At 32.1% G+C, this 17,111-nt stretch overlaps 1 protein-coding gene across 1 annotated transcript in view; it reads right to left on the bottom strand.

Annotated features, from left to right (window-relative positions):
• LOC103578709 (sodium leak channel NALCN) overlaps positions 1-17,111 on the bottom strand; it is a 412,027-nt gene that overhangs the window by 393,151 nt on the left and 1,765 nt on the right. The window contains exon 3 of the mRNA XM_053741341.1: positions 14,061-14,194. Coding sequence (XP_053597316.1) covers positions 14,061-14,165 — 105 coding nt within the window. The 5' untranslated portion in view covers positions 14,166-14,194. The remainder of the gene's footprint in view (positions 1-14,060; positions 14,195-17,111) is intronic.

Here is a 17,111-nt window from a genome sequence, read left to right as displayed (position 1 = left end):
CTACCCCCACTTTAGTATAGAATAGTTGGCTTTTCCGAGAGAATTTTTACGTTGAGCCGTGAGCGCAGCTACTGTTGGTTCAAACGTCTACGTTTACTTGCCGCAACACAACAAAAAACTTAAACCGAGATATTCCTTACCATTGAGTCGAGTACTTTCAACTCTTGACTAGAATCACAGATCATCTCGATTCAAAATTAATTATTTTTTAAGAAAAAGTATCTTACTGTTTGAACAATTCATTATAATTTGAGGCAAAATATTTACTTTTCTCACTGCAAGAAAATATTTCTTAATTTAAGAAACATATGGAGCATTCCACGCCAAATCAGACGATTCCAAAAATTGATTTTTCCGATTTTCTTAATTTTCGGGTATTGTTTAGTACCTCTCAAAAGAGGCTTCCTGATAAATTTTGATATTTTTTTAATCAATGGTTCAAAAAATCGATTTTAGAAAAAACCACTCTTTTTATGGTTTTTTCATCATAACTTTCGTAATAATGGTCGGAATTCAATGTTTTTTTCTCAAAATTTTCGATTTTAGATGGCCTTTACAGCAAAAAAAAACAAATGAAGTATACGGAATGGTTTTAATCGAGATTTTTGAATTTTAAGTTTCCAACTGTGTTTTTAAAAAAAGATGCATCCTTCGATTTCCTCGAAAATTTTCTGTCTTAAACTTTCATCCATTCTGCAACGTGTAAGTCCAATCCGGTAGTTGGCCTTCCATAATTACTATTTTTTTTCGATTTTTGAAAATTGAAATAATTTTTTTTTTCGCTATAAATGATTATTAGTGCCGAATTTTGACTCTGTATACTCGTTTTTCTTGCATATCATAAATTGATTTGAATATTTTCTTGTTCTGAGCAGAGATTTAAGATCAGTCAATAAAAGTTGATGCTATTTATGAGCAATTATAATAAATGTTTTTATTTATTAAGAAGCAACGATTTCAAAGCAGAAGAAACATTAGATTTGCTATATAATACAGCTAAGATTATTACAGGAGCTCAACAATTCCATATAATTATTCGAAAAAGCGCTAATCATGAAACAACCGTTACTATAAAATTTTTGAAAGAACACGGAAATAATTAAAAACGTTTGTAATACAGTTTCGTCGCTTTTTTGAATAATTATATGAAATCCTTGAGCTCCTGTAATGGTCTTAGCTGTATTGTATAGCAAATCTAATGTTTCTTTTGCTTTGAAATCGTTGCTTCTTAATAAATAAAAACATTTATTATAATTGCTCATAAATAGCATCAACTTTTATTGACTGATCTTAAATCTCTGCTCAGAACAAGAAAATATTCAAATCAATTTATGATATGCAAGAAAAACGAGTATACAGAGTCAAAATTCGGCACTAATAATCATTTATAGCGAAAAAAAAAATTATTTCAATTTTCAAAAATCGAAAAAAAATAGTAATTATGGAAGGCCAACTACCGGATTGGACTTACACGTTGCAGAATGGATGAAAGTTTAAGACAGAAAATTTTCGAGGAAATCGAAGGATGCATCTTTTTTTAAAAACACAGTTGGAAACTTAAAATTCAAAAATCTCGATTAAAACCATTCCGTATACTTCATTTGTTTTTTTTGCTGTAAAGGCCATCTAAAATCGAAAATTTTGAGTAAAAAACATTGAATTTCGACCATTATTACGAAAGTTATGATGAAAAATCCATAAAAAGAGTGGTTTTTTCTAAAATCGATTTATTGAACCATTGATTAAAAAAATATCAAAATTTATCAGGAAGCCTCTTTTGAGGAGTACTTAAAAATACCCAAAAATTAAGAAAATCAGAGAAATCAACTTTTGAAACCATCCGATTTGGAGTGGAATGTCCTATATATTATATCGGCTAAATAAAAAAAAATCTTATGCCAAGATGACTAAATTTAAGAAAATTTTCGTTTTCATTCTGAATTACAAAAAGTATTTTTGTGGCAAAAAAAAATTTCTTGAGCGGAGATATCCTTTTTTTTTGTGTAAGTCTGTCAGTTAGTTACCATCAATATACTGTATCGTCAATACGTCTATGACTACTGCAAATGAAACAAACAGTAAAATTTAACTGAGCGGAGTTTCAATTCATTCGTCTGCCCTCATTGGGAGTATTTATAAATTACGTAACACATTTTGAAGATTTTTGAGACCTCCCCCCCCCCCCCCGCCAGTATTTAACAAATCGTAACAAATGACGAGACCCCCGTATCCCTAAAGGATTTGATACAAAACATAATTATTTTGTCGCAACAGAAAAAGGTCTTGAATAATTGGAACTCAAATTTTTCGCACAAAATAATTGCTATATATTCATGCCTGAGTGGAATTATTAGTTTTCTTTGGGTTCTCTTAAGTATTTAAAATTGTTTTTTTGATTCTCCTGCATTCTCCTTAGATTTCTTTTTATACTCTGATGTTCTCTTCATGTTTATTTATTTTTTTTTTTTTTTTGCTTTTTGAGTTGTCTCTAAGCTGTTCTAAATTCTGTATCCGAAGTTTCTTATTCTCAGAAACAATACGTATGGACGATGATTTGCTTTTGATTTTCTTTCGTTCTAAAAAAATTCACTTAAAAAGTTTCATGAATCAAAAACCAATTAATTAAAAATCTGCGAATCGTTTTCAAGAGCATTGGCCGACGAAACCTACCCAAAAACAAATATTCATGTTTGCGTTTACAGATTAGATACTTTACTTGGCTTCAATAAAGCATCGTTATATCAATACCCTGGTGAATTCCTTTACACAAAAAAGAAATTTAAAACAAACTTGGTACATAGTACGATTTCAAATTATTTTTAGTATAATTCTAAAAATATGATCAAATTATATACGAACAATGCTTATAATTTTGTAAGTTACTTAATATTTCCTATATGGTTTGATTTACGAAAAAAACATGGGACACATTCATTAAAGAATGATAAACTACTTACAAAAAAGTTTACATAGCTTTCAACTGTTTCTCTATATATTAGAGAGCAATAACATTTCAAAAAAATATAAGAAACATTATTTAAAGAGCGGTAAATTTTTCTCATTGTACTGAAATGGGAAAGTATCATTGCTCAGGCAGGGTTAAATGGCATTGGAGTATACTTTTTCATCGTTTTGGATCACAAATCAATGATTTATATAATGGCCAATTGAAAAAATCTAATTTTGGAAATAATGTACACCCTAATGCCTATATATGGCTACATCAAGGCATATACGGTCATATATATAGGCATACGAATTTATTGAATAGATTTGAGCTGACAATCACAATTACTTACATACAGGATCTTAAAGTACAAAAAAGAAATAAAATACGAAATTTTTTTGTCGTTACTAAAAGCAAATTCTCAATTATATTTGTTTTTTTATTTTTTTTTTTTTTTTTTTAAGCGAATGTATTCTTTTAATTTTATGTAACAACTAAATTAAGAAGTCACTGTCAGTTGCGCAGCCTAGTCGCTAAAGCGTCAGTCATTCGTTCGTAGGGTTCCAGGATCGAATCCCACTAAAGCGTGTGCGGTCGTTGATAATTTCAGCGTTTTTTCACTGAATTTAAAATTTCTAATTCGATTAAAATGTCAGTCATTCGCATATTTGTGTAACGATTGATACATACGAATTGCGATTTAACTTCTGAAATAACATTATTTTTTTTAATTTTCTTTATGAAAAGATATACTAGCCGCACCCAAAATCTTCGTATTAAGATCCTCTCACCTTTTGCAGGTACCTATGTAAGTGCATGCACGATGAGTAAGAATAGACAAAGATCGATAGATAAGACAATATACCTGTCTCACTCTCTCTCCATCAAAAAGGGCAGAGCCCCTTTCTCAAACCCAACTACGTCACCTAGCTGTATACTCATCTTGCATCCACATTACCTGCGTACATCTATTTACAATACATTCATAAGAGAATGTGTATGCGTGTACGGGCGTAGTACCGAAAAATATGTATAGCTGCGACTCAGCGGGACACCTGCACGTGTGCACCGGACCTCTAATTAACTCAACGGTCATAAAAATTTTACGACCATCCAATTTCCATATTTCGAAATCGCCGCGTATGTTCTAATGATATGACTAAACTCGGACCTATGTACATGATCATTCGTTTTGTATTAGAGCACTTACACATTCTTTGTTGTTTACAAAAACGATATCATCCAATTTCCATATATGGACTTTTCTAAATTTTTAGAAAACTATACCCGGAACTTAGTCATTTGTTTGTCGAAGATGATGAGCTGTACCCAACGATTGCATTAGAAAACACATGACTTTCCCATCAAAACTAGAGTATATAAACTGCCGAAAATCTAAAGAAGGCAGTCAATCGCTAATCTGAACTAACCTCTGTCAGATCTCGAGTCACTCGCTCCGAAGTTCTATAAGTTAAAATCTCTGATTAGTTCTATCGGCCCAAGTCCGATTAGTACCGCGAATCAGAGATAAAATCTTAATCGTTGTCCACGTGACGGTCCACCGCCTAGGCAATCGGGCTCCTTGGCCAAATACCTAGATTTTAACCTTGCGAAAATCGCGGTCGATTCGACTCATCAGGATCATCGGTCTCGTGACGGTCTATAGCCTAGGAAACCAGACTCCTAGATCGAAATCCTAAATAAAATTAAATACTTATACTCGTACTCGACAGATAGGGGAGTGTATCCGCTTGGCACCCCAGTAGCTCCGAGTCCGAAAAGTGCATCAAATTCCGCTGAGTGAAATCCCTAAGCCACGGGCAGGGTCGCAGCGAATCAAACAAAAACAATTCCGCGATCATAAAATTCAAAGTGGTGAATTGTGAGAGAGTGTGATCAGCGAGATTGTAAACCACCTCAAGCTGAGTGGTAAGTTAATCATAATTGTTAATTTTAGTATACACATGTAAACAACATTATAATTTTATAAGAATATACAGATTCTTTTCTTTTTTTAAAAATTATCTTTCTCTTATTTATACCTCTTACTCTAACATTCCTAAGTTAACGGGTACAGAAAGAGACAGACGTAAAAGAACAGGGACTTCTCGAGTGCCCATATTTACCTACCTGCTTCCCTCTCGCTTTAAAATCCCTGACCTACCCTAAAGCCACGCAGGTCAACGATTGGGATTGTCTATCGTACTTCCGCTCGGTACAAAATAGACTTATTTAGTAATCAAAACTTGCCAAATATTAAACATTCTCACACTAGCCACGTGACGGTCCTATCAGGCTCCTTGGTTGAGTAATAGAATAAATATTGTGGGTAATTTTACTAAATAATTAATTAATAATAACCCTTCGCCCGTCACCTTCACTCTCTCCGATCGTGACATTTGACTACCCCTGTATTACCAAAATAATTGAACAACAGATTAAAAACGTCGAAATAGAACTCTCTTTTTTTTAATCTAGTTATAATTTCTGTATTATCTTCTATATTTCTATATTACTTGGCGGAGAAAAAATTTTATTAAATTTTGTTTGTTTGAAATTTGTTTACTCGGGTTTGTATTTAATATTTATTGAGAATTTATTATTTCTTTTAAAAAAAAATTAATTTTTATTAAAAGAGAAGAAAGAACGGTCGAATGAGGATCTAGAACATTTTTTAATTGATTCTCTTTTGATATTTTCAACGTGTAAAACGGGTTATATTGTCACAAGAAGAGTACCAAAAGACAATTGAATTTAAATGGAATTGAATGAGGATGTGAAATCTCATATAATTCTCCTTCGGTTCTCTTTAGTTGTTAAAAACAGGGGAGAGTCAAAAAATTTACAGAGAACTAATTCTTCGACACGTACGACTAGAATTTTTTTTTATTCTTAATCTGAGCAATATAATTCAATTTTTGTTATTCAATGTATGTTGAATTGACAACCTCCCGTAACGTAACATTGCATAACAAATTGAAAAGCCCCTCCCCCACTCAAAATGTGTTACGTAATTTATGGATGTTTCCTAAAATTAGTAATAAATAGAGCCGATGAGTTTACCCTGCTAAAAGATGCGCGAAATTTGCGAAACTCTGATTGGCTATTCGTTTTTTTTTTAAATTTAATTCTACAAGTAGATATCATCTGTCGCAGCTCAATTCAATATGATCGAACTGTCAAAGTATGTAACCTTATGTTCGAATTTCTTTGTAGAACTAGCGGTAACCTCAGGGTTAAAAATTTGGAGGAAAACGCTAAAAGCACCATGACAATTTTTAAGAAAAAAAAATGTAAAAAATTAGATGAGATTTAGAAAGCTACAACATGAATTTAAAAAAACGACTGTGTTTGAAAAAAGAAAATTCATAAATTTATAAAATTGTAAATTTAAGTTAAGCGACATGAAAATGTCAACAAAATTCAGTCTATTTTCGACAAGGATATAATACCATTGCATTTTAAAAAAGTACCGGCATAGCATATACTGAAAAAAACATTTACTAACAAAAAGGTTGGTCTGTTTTTCCGCTCTGAGTCCTTGTCAAAAAGTTACAGGACTTTTTTAGTGAGTGAATAAAATATTTATAAAAAAATCTAAAGTATTTTTTTTTCAAGTCTATAAAATAATTATTTGCAGCGGTAGCAAAGGCATACCTTTGTAGAAAATAAAATTCCCTACAAACAAGCATTGATATGTTTTTCTGCTCTGAGTCCTTGTTAAAAAGTTACGGGACTTTTTTAGAGAAAAATAAAAATATTAAAAAAAAAAAAATTCAAAGTATTTTTTTCAAGTCGATGAAATAATTCTTTGCAGCGGTAGCAAAAGCACGGGTGTTATAGGAAAAAAAAATCCTTACCAGAAAGCATTGATGTATTTTTTCGTTCTGAGTCCTTGTTAAAAAGTTACAGGACTATTTTAGAGAGCAAATAAGATATTAAAAAAAAATCCAAAGTATTTTTTTCAAGTAGATTAAATAATCCTTCTCAGTGGTAGCAAAAGTATGGGTGTTATAAAAGATAAATTTCGCTAAAAAAAAGAATTTATGTGTTTTTTTGCTCTGAGTCCTTGTTCAAAGGTTACAGGACTTTTCTAGAGAGCAAATTAAATATTAAAAAAAAAATCTAAGGTATTTTTTTCAAGTTAATTGAATAATTCTTCTTAGTGGTAGCAAAAGCACAGGTGTTATAGGAAAAAAGATTTCCTACCAGAAAGCATTGATGTATTTTTTCGTTCTAAGTCCTTGTTAAAAATATACAGGACTTTTTTAGAGAGCAAATACAATATTAAAAAAAAAATCCAAAGTATTTTTCCAAGTCGATTAAATAATTCTTCTCAGTGGTAGCAAAAGTATGAGTGTTATAGAAAATAAAATTTGCTGCAAAAAAGCATTCATGTTTCTTTTTTGCTTTAAGTTCTTGTTAAAAAGTTACAGGACTTTTTTAGAGAGCAAATAAAATATTAAAAAAAGAACCCAAAGTATTTTCTTCAAATCGATGAAATTATACTTTTCAGTGGTAGCAAAAGCATTAGTTTTATAGGAAATAAAATTCCCCACAAAAAAGCATTCATGGGTTTTTCTTCTCTGAGTCCTTGTTTCAACCATGTGTCTTACAAGTGTCTGACGTGTCTCTCACTAGTGTTCGCAAGTGTCAGATTGTGTCTCGCGAGTGTCTTAGAAGTGTCGGTCACTTGTCTGACAAGTGTCGAACATGTGTCTCGAATTGTCCGACGTGTTTCAGCCATGTGTCTCGCAAGTGTCAGACTTGTGTCTTACATATGTCGGCCATGTGTCTCGCAAGTGTCGGCCATATATCTCACGAGTGTTTCACAAGTGTCGGACATGTGTCTTACATATGTTGGCCACGAGTCATACATCTGTCGACCATGTGTCTAGCAAGTGTCTCACAAGTGTTGGCCATGTGTCTCACGAGAGTATTGCAAATGTCGGCCATGTCTCACGAGTATCCCGCAAGTATCAGACATGTGTCTCGCATGTGTCAGACTTGTGTCTCACAAGTGTCGGACATGTTTCTCACAAATGTCGGTCATGTGTCTCACGAGTGTCTCGCAAGTGTCGGACATGTGTCTTACATATGTCGGCTATGTGTCTCACAAGTGTCAGATATGTGTCTCGCAAGTGTCGTAGAAGTTTCGGACATAGATCTTACAAGTGTCGGACATGTGTCTCGTAAGTATCGGACATGTTTTTAACAAGTGTCGGACATGTGTCTCGCAAGTGTCGGACATGTGTATTATATATGTCCAATTTTATATAGTGGAACCTAAAACATGCAAACCTTCACACTAAGACAATTTATAAAGAAATTGAGAAAAATATAGATAGCATGAACTGGGAATCGAACCCAGACCATGTCGGTATCGCACCGAGTGCATTACCAGATGAGCTATCCGACACTATACTATATTCCGTTCTATTTGATCTATAACTTATTGAGCTACACCGATCATCGTACAGTAATACGTTACGTATGTTATAAATTTTAACAAAATAAAATTTTGGGGAGGGTACTTTGTACCCAGCGTGCTTGTCGGGGTTTTAAATTAATCAACGGCGTCAAAATTCAAGTTTCGGAAATCACAAATTTGACATGAATAATTTTTAAGTTATTTATGTACCGAATATTGCAATCAGATTTAACTATTTACTTGATAATACAATTTTTTTAAACGAAAGAAATTTTTTTTTTAATTGAAATATTTTTCTTTTATTTTTAACTTTTTCAAATGATTCTGTCATAAAAATATTTACTCTTGAGGATATTTTATCGCAGAATAATTCTGTCACGAGAATATTTTGACGTGGGGATATTTTGTCGTTGGATATTTTGTCGCAAACATTAACGCGTATCACCTTATGAAAACATAAAGATTAAGATAAAAAATTAAAGATTATTGAACAAGCTTCAAGGTACTTTTTACAGAAATTGTTTGTAACTTTTATTTTTAAAGTTATATGAAGTTTTACAGTGATAAACTGATTTTATTGAAATATGGTGAAAATTTCAAACAGTAGTAACTTCTGAACTAATCAACCGATCTAGCCCATCTTCGAACTTGGTCAAGAAAATCGCTCATAGAATAATTATAGGAAATTTCGTTAACATTGGAATATAAGAATTGTAGTAGTAATCAAGTCCTCAAAGTCAGTTCTGTTGCATAGAAATATGTTTACATACTCTGTAAAAATGAATCAGTGAAATTCACTTCACATTAGTGAATATTAATTGGAAACCAGCTATACGTATACCACTGGTTGAATTAGTAGTGTACTTATAGCTGTAGAAATAGTGACTATCTACTGATTCGCCAGAATTTCACTAATTCATTTTTAGGGAGTATATAAATTTTTCAACGAATGGTATTTTTGAACTCTACTTAACCAATTCTGATAGATTATGACAAAATTCTTCAAAAAATATACCATGATGACAAATACAATTCCTAGATTTTCAAAAAAATCTACCTAAGGAAAAAAAAAATCACAACATTAATATACTTGTAGAAACTAGATTGCTTACCCGGGAAAAAATGATCAGACTTTACCATGCCTGTTCATGTCTGTTCATGCTTGTCCGTGTCTGTTCATGTCTGAAGCGTTAAATACGCTCAGGCCTGATCATACCGGTCCATTCGGGTGATTCAAAAAATAATAATTTTTTTTTTTTCGCAAACAGGTTCAAAAGTTTCATTTAGATAAAAAAAGACGCCTGTGAAAATTAGAACTCTTAATATTAACATTAAGAGGTTCCGCATTGCACTTTTCTATTTTCCATAAGAATAACATGGAAAAAATTTTTTTTTCGTCTTCTGATTTTTATAAGTAGCGAACAATGCTTCATAGAAATAATTGGTAGGCATATTTTTGTAGGTAATTAAATGCTCTACAAAAAAAGTTTCTTATCATTTTTTGATAAATCTATTTGTTTAAAAGTTATTTGAGGTTGAAGTCAAATTCATATTAAATTTTGAGATCTTTTTACTTTTCCGGTGAAACTATCAGACCTATTCCAAAATATCATAGGACCTTTTTTATAGACGATTTTATTCCCTAGAAGTTATTCGAGTAAAGTTTTTTCGAATTCCGCAGTGTTTTCTAGTTATTTTTATTTTAATGTCAAGCTCAGAAAAGAAATAGGTTTCTGATCGATTTTAAGAGCTTGACATTAAAATAAAAATAACTAGAAAACAATGCGGAATTCGAAAAAATTTTACAAAAATAACTTCGAGGGAAAAAAATTTTCTACACAAAAGGTCCTATAATATTTTGAAATAGGTCTGATAGTTTTGCCGGAAAAATAAAAAAAATCTCAAAATTTGATATGAATTCGACTTCAACCTCAAATAACTTTTAAACAAATAGATTTATCAAAAAATGATAAGAAACTTTTTTTGTAGAGCATTCAATTACCTACAAAAATATGCCTGCCAATTATTTCTATGACGCATCGTTAGCTACTTATAAAAATCAGACCTGATTATACCTGCCCATGTCTGATCAAGCCTGATATATGGGATTAAATTTAAAATCTTAGTTATAATTAAATATATCTACCTTAGTTATAATTACATATAGCTAACGTAGTTATAATTATGTATAACTGATATAGAATTTCTTATAACTATTAATAAATAATTAATAAATTAGATATGAAATTTTCTTGACTAAAAATCTATCATGTATAACATATAAAATTTTGTTGACCAAGAATCTATCACGTATAAGTTTTTTATTACTTGAAGTTCATACGAAACTAACTTTTTAAGTCAATCTCTTAGGTCAACGGGAAGCGGGTTAAACATCCGAGCGTAGGGTCCACGGTTCAAATCCTGCACGCGCCCGAATTTTTTTTTTTTTTTTTTTTTTTTTTTTATAGAAATAATTATATATAATTGTATAATATAGTTATCTATAATTCTATATAATTATCTATTGCCATTTTTTATCTTTAATTTTTTACCCGGATGGGCCTAAACAGACATGAACATACATGATAAGACGTAAACATGTCTGGCCAGGCCTGGTCAGGCATGGCCATTTTTCATGTCTGATTAAGTCTGATCATTTTTTCCTGGGTAGGAAAAATCATTATTTTGCCATCTTAGATTTCCATGTAAGTGTATTCTAAATTAGAAAATAACTGTTTTTTGGGCTGAAGAATTCATAAATAACAACGTTATCGAGCTCTCTGAGCTTAGAAGAGTGGGAAGTTCAGAGGTTGCCCAGCGGAGTCAACTATGTTTCAGTTCTTTTTCTGAGTATAATAAAAATCAGTAAAAAATAAAGTCGATTTGGAGAACTTCGAAATTCTAACAATATCTCTAAGGAATTAATATCGAAAAATGAAACGGGCTTATATAAGTAATCTTATATGTAGTACCGTAGAAGTACCATATGAAGTTACCATAGTAAGGGCGAAAATTAAACGCCATTACGTTGCTACCACTGAGAAAAATTGTTTCATCAACTTAGAAAAAATCTTTGGTTTTTTTTTTATGAATATTTTATTTGCTCACTAAAAACGTCCTGTAACTTTCCAACAAGGATTCAGTGCAGAAAAACACATGAATGCTTTTTTGTAGGGAATTTTATTTTCTATAAAAGCTATGCTTTTGCTACCGCTGCAAAGAATTATTTCATTGACTTGAAAAAAATACTTTGGATTTTTTTCATAAATATTTTATTTGCTCACTCAAAAGCCCTGTAACTTTCTAACAAGGACTTAGAGCGGAAAAACAAACCAAGCTTTTTGTTAGTGAAATTTTTTTTTTAATATAAGCCATGCCGGTGCTCCTTTAAAATGCAATGGTATTATATACTTCTCCAAAGAAATTTGAACACAAGGTTATATACTTTGACAGTTCGATTATATCGAATTCAGCTGCGACAGATGATATTCCTTTGTAAAATTAAATTAAAAATAAAAAAGGCCATTCGGCAACCGAAATGGAAGGTAGATTTTTTACTCAATCGATAGAATAAGTTAATTTCATACATGAATATCTTGTGATACATGTTAGTATGTAGTCATGGCATGGAATTAGGCTCATTTTCTAGGAGTGAGGGTAAAAAGAGACAACGAATTACTTTCTTGAAGAACTCCAGATAGTTGATTAGACAAAACATTGTATAGATAATATACAAGTATAACCTTCACGCAAAGAAAGTATTGCTATATTCATAGTCTACAATGTTTATTTCATTTTTAGATGATGACTAGAACCTAATAGTATTACTATTAACAAAATATCATCTTTCAGTGCAAACAAATTAAATAGTATATGACACACATAGGCCTGTAAAATAAGATAAGTGTTAGATCACATGTAATTATTTGCCGAGGCGAAGCCGATAACGCATTAGCGTTACCCAAAGCGTACCACGTGGAGGTTGCTCGGTCAAATTTACCCTTCTTACACACATACCGACGGTAAAAAAAAATGAGGAATTTTTTTTGACAATGATAAATCATTGCGGATACAACAAAAAAAAAAATTTAAAAAAAAAAAAATTTTTTGAAAAAAAAAATTTTGAAAAAAACAAAAAAAAATTTCAAAATTTTTTTTTTCTCAATTTTTTCCGATAATCAATCTTTTTAATCAAGAAATTCAAGATTATTGGTGAAAAAAACATTTTGAAATCGGAAAAATGAACAAAAACCGAGAAACTACCAAATATGGTATTTTTTGGCAAAATCGATCAATTTAAAGCTTCGGGACACTAAGAAAGAAAAATCACAGCGCTTTGAAATTTCCAGGGTTTTTTCAGGACACTTTGAGATTGAAACAAAAACGATGATATCCTTTGTTCATCCGTTATATCTAAAGTTATAGCAAAATCTCCGAATATCCTTGAATTATGCGAATTTTTACTTGTTTTTTAATAAACATCATCGCTTAAAAAAAAATTTTCCATCAAAAGCCACTAATTTTGTCTTACAGAGAATGTTTTTCAGTTTTCAAAACCCTACTTCCATTCTCTGAACGACCAATACGTCCGGAGTTATTGATTATCAAAGCCAAAATGGACTTTTTTGCTTTGATCCATGATAACTCGGCATCAAATCGTCGTAGAGACTTTTAGAGGTTGGCAAATTAGAGGGCATAAAATTTACTAAACGATTTATATGGTCGAATTATCCAAAAAAATTCATTGAAGCCCATAGACTTGTTGAAAGAGCAAAAATTTTGAAAATTTTTTTTCTGTCGGTTTTCTTAAGATTACTTCGGAACCCTTTATGACAAAAAAATATGAGGTCTACAACTGAAAATTAGGTACTTGAGACTACAATTTATTCTTTTATTTTCACTCTACAATCATTCTTCATCGAGTTAGAGCATGTTGAAAATCACCCAAAAATTTCAATTTTTTTTTTCTATCCCTTAATTTTTGGGACCAGTGTATTTTGTTGTCATAACTAAAATTTAGTTATAATAGGCTACGCAACCGACAGTGACTACTAAGTTTAGAAGTACTCTACATAAGATCGAATGAATCAATTCACTTTTACAATCAAATCAAGCTGTTCAGCTTGAATTCATGCTTACAAATTTATCAAGTAGCAGGTTGCTCAGGTTTAGAATAACTCCAAAGTGTAAGCTAGTTTTAAGCTGAACAATCTAACAGCTTATTCAGCATGAATTCACTGTCTCTCTCGTACTTTAGCAGGCTGATTGGCTTTAATTTGAGCCAAAATTTTGTTAAATAGCAGCTTATCCAGCTTGAAAATAAGCTTAAAGCTGAAGCTAGTTTTGAACTAAATGACCTACATATTATTCAGTTTGAATTCAATCTCTGTTTAATGCTACTGTAGGGTGCTTAGTTTTAAAGCAACCTGAAAATTTAATGTAAGTTTGAAATTTAAGCTTGTTCTGGTTGAATCCAATTCAACTTAATTCCTCTAGCAGGCTAGAAAGTTTAATTTAAGGCTCAATTAAGCGGAGTCAGTTTCAAGTAAGGTTCAACTCAGTGAAGTCAGCTTTATTTAGGGTTCAGTTCAGCTTAATTAGTTTGAAATAATGCTGAAACTTATCGACTTGGGTAGTACATTTAGATTATAGTAGTTTATGATAAAACTTGAAATGAATTACCTTATTTACCCATTCTATATCAGCACTTTCATTCAGGGCTTCTTCCGGGCCATAATCGGCCAAAACCGGATCACCTTTTAGGCTTTGCTTTCGCCCCAACATCATTATAGGGATGATATTTGCAATCGTGAAGCCTGAGATAAATGATTAAAAATAAAACAATATTTCTTTTGCTTTACAAGTATGTAAATACACATCACTTCGAACTATTTTATATTCGAATATATTTTTTATAATTTTCACTGGTTAAATTTAACGAAAAATATATGACTAAGGTAAAAATAATCAAATAAAAATATAATTAAGAAAAATCTATTTTTCACTATTAAAAATTTTGATATCTTCTCAAAACACAGTATTCATGCAGATATTGAAACACTTAATAAAAAAATCTGCTTTTGACACCCATGCAGGAGCTGTCAGAGTTGAAAGACGGGGCCTTAGTTGGCCCAAACTGGGAAGCTTAGCTTTGGCGCACCTATAATGGCCGATGCTTGGCTCAAGATTGGGAACTCAGTCCTGGCCATCCCAATCATTACCCAATCATTACCCGAGTCTGGTCCAGGGCTAGGTAACCTAGCCTTGGCCATTCAATGACAACCCAGGCTTGGGTCAGGACTGGGAACCCTAGTCTTGTCCACTACAATGGTTACCCAAGCTTGGGGCAAGACTAGGAGCCCCGGCCTTGCCTGTCCAATGGCAACCCAGACTTGGGCTAAGGTAGGATTACCCAAGTTTGGCTATACCTATGGTTTAATAAGTAGATCATATAAAAGTAGTAGTTCAACGGTATTAGGTTCGTCCAGTAGCTAACGTTCAGATCCAGCAATCAGAAGGACGGTAGTTCACACCCAGAGCCCAGCAAAATTATCACCAAGTTTTTTCACATCATTTACCACCCTTAGATAGTTTAAACGTTAATGGTCATGAACTCTACGAAGTTAATAATAATAAAAATTTTTTTGAATTAAATTTATTTGATTTGTTGATGTATCAGCGAGGTCTGGCAACGAAGCATGGGCCAGGTCTTGCAACCAGGCTTGGCCCGATATTATCATTTCAGACTCCTATCAAGGTTGGGCCAAGACTAGCCTACAAGCTTGGCCCAGAATTCCACAAAATCGGCCGAAGCCTGGGCCAAGCCTGGACCCGTGGTACTGTCTTCTCTGGGTAGTTATATGCAAATGGAATACTGTGTTACAATTTTTTTTAATTGCAAAAATATTATTAAAATTTTTGAGTTATTTAAGACTGGTTTGGATTTGGTGATAACTTCAGTAAGAAAAATTTTTAACAGTGCAAAAATAAACTATTATTTCTCAAATAATCAGGGGGTTATCCTTGATAGCCCGAGTCTACCGAAGGCCTCATCTGAGCACCAAATTGCTACTGTTGCGATGCTCCATCAATCAGATGGTCAACATGCGCAGCAGGCAAAGTTCCTGTGCCTAAGGAGACGGAGGGATCTAAGAATTACAGCCTTCTGGATCTGCAATGACAAAAACTCAACTTACGATGAACAAGTTAGGACTATAGCCAGTGCTATTGAAGGAAGCATTTTCATATAAGGCAACGGTATACGCGGCAAAATCCCTTGGTTTCGGAAGATTAAACCTGCTTATTGCTCTTCGTAAGAAAGACTTTAAGAGGGTAGTCAGTAACGCTGAGCAGCAAAACCTGTTTCGTACACACATGGACAGCGTGTTCTTTAAACACGTGCGTGATCATGGCTTGTCCACCTAGATGACGTTTTCCTACCTTAAGTCAGCTGGCCTGATGTGCGAGATTGAAGGGTATATTTTTGCCTGCCAAGATGGATTTATTATCACTGTCGAATACCGTGCTAAAGTGCTCCACATGCAACTACCCAACACACTGTGTAGGGTTTGAAACAGCATCCAGAGACGCTTATGCATCTTTTGTCAGCATGTCCTGTGCTGGCAAGAAATGCAAACATCCAGCGTCACAATGCTGTTCTGCAAGTACTTTATTACTCTCTTAGACATACCCACGATATCGATAAAACACCATTGCTGCCTTATCTGCCAGAACATAATCCGCAAGTTGTTGAGAATGACCGTTGCCGTATTTATTGGAACGTGCCATTCGCAACAACGCAAAAAATCGACAATAATAAACCTGATATTGTGTTCTTCGATAAAACCGCTCGTAACATTTATGTTATTAAGTTTTCAGATCCGGCTGAGTATAAAATCACGGTTAAAGAGGAGCACAAACACGAAATATATTAGAATCTCCTGTTTGAAATTGGCAAACTTTACCCAGGCTATCGTGTCAAGCATGTCGTACTCATTGTTGGCGTCCTAGGAGGGATGAAATAGACTTTTGTGTCGGTATTGGCTAAAATCCCAACTTGTTTATCGCAAGTTGAGTTGTTGGCAACGCGGATGCAAAAGGCTGTCATTCTCGGATCTCTCCGTGTACTTAGGCACCGAAACTTGGCCTGCTGCACATGCTGATCGTCTTGTTGATGAAGCATCGCAGCAGTAATGATTTGGTGCTCAGGTGAGGCCCTCGGTAGAGTCGGACTACTGGGGATAACCCCCTGAGTATTTGACTAAAAAAGAAACAATAATAATAATAATAATAATAATAATAATAATAATAATAATAATAATAATAATAATAATAATAATAATAATAATAATAATAATAATAATAATAATAATAATAAGAATAATAATAATAATAATAATAATAAGAATAATAAGAATAATAATAATAATATAATAATAAGAATAATAATAATAATAATAATAATAATAATAATAAGAATAATAATAATAATAATAATAATAATAATAATAAGAATAATAATAATAATAATAATAATAATAATAATAATAAGAATAATAATAATAATAATAATAATAATAATAAGAATAATAATAATAATAATAATAATAATAATATTAAGAATAATAAGAATAATAATAATAATAATAATAATAATAATAATAATAATAATAATAATAATAATAATAATAATAATAATAATAATAATAATAATAATAATAATAATAATAATAA

The sequence above is a fragment of the Microplitis demolitor genome, chromosome 8, assembly GCF_026212275.2.
Source record: "Microplitis demolitor isolate Queensland-Clemson2020A chromosome 8, iyMicDemo2.1a, whole genome shotgun sequence".
NCBI lineage: Eukaryota > Metazoa > Arthropoda > Insecta > Hymenoptera > Braconidae > Microplitis > Microplitis demolitor.
Note: the sequence above shows the minus strand (reverse complement) of the source record. Positions and strands in the feature narration are given on the sequence as shown.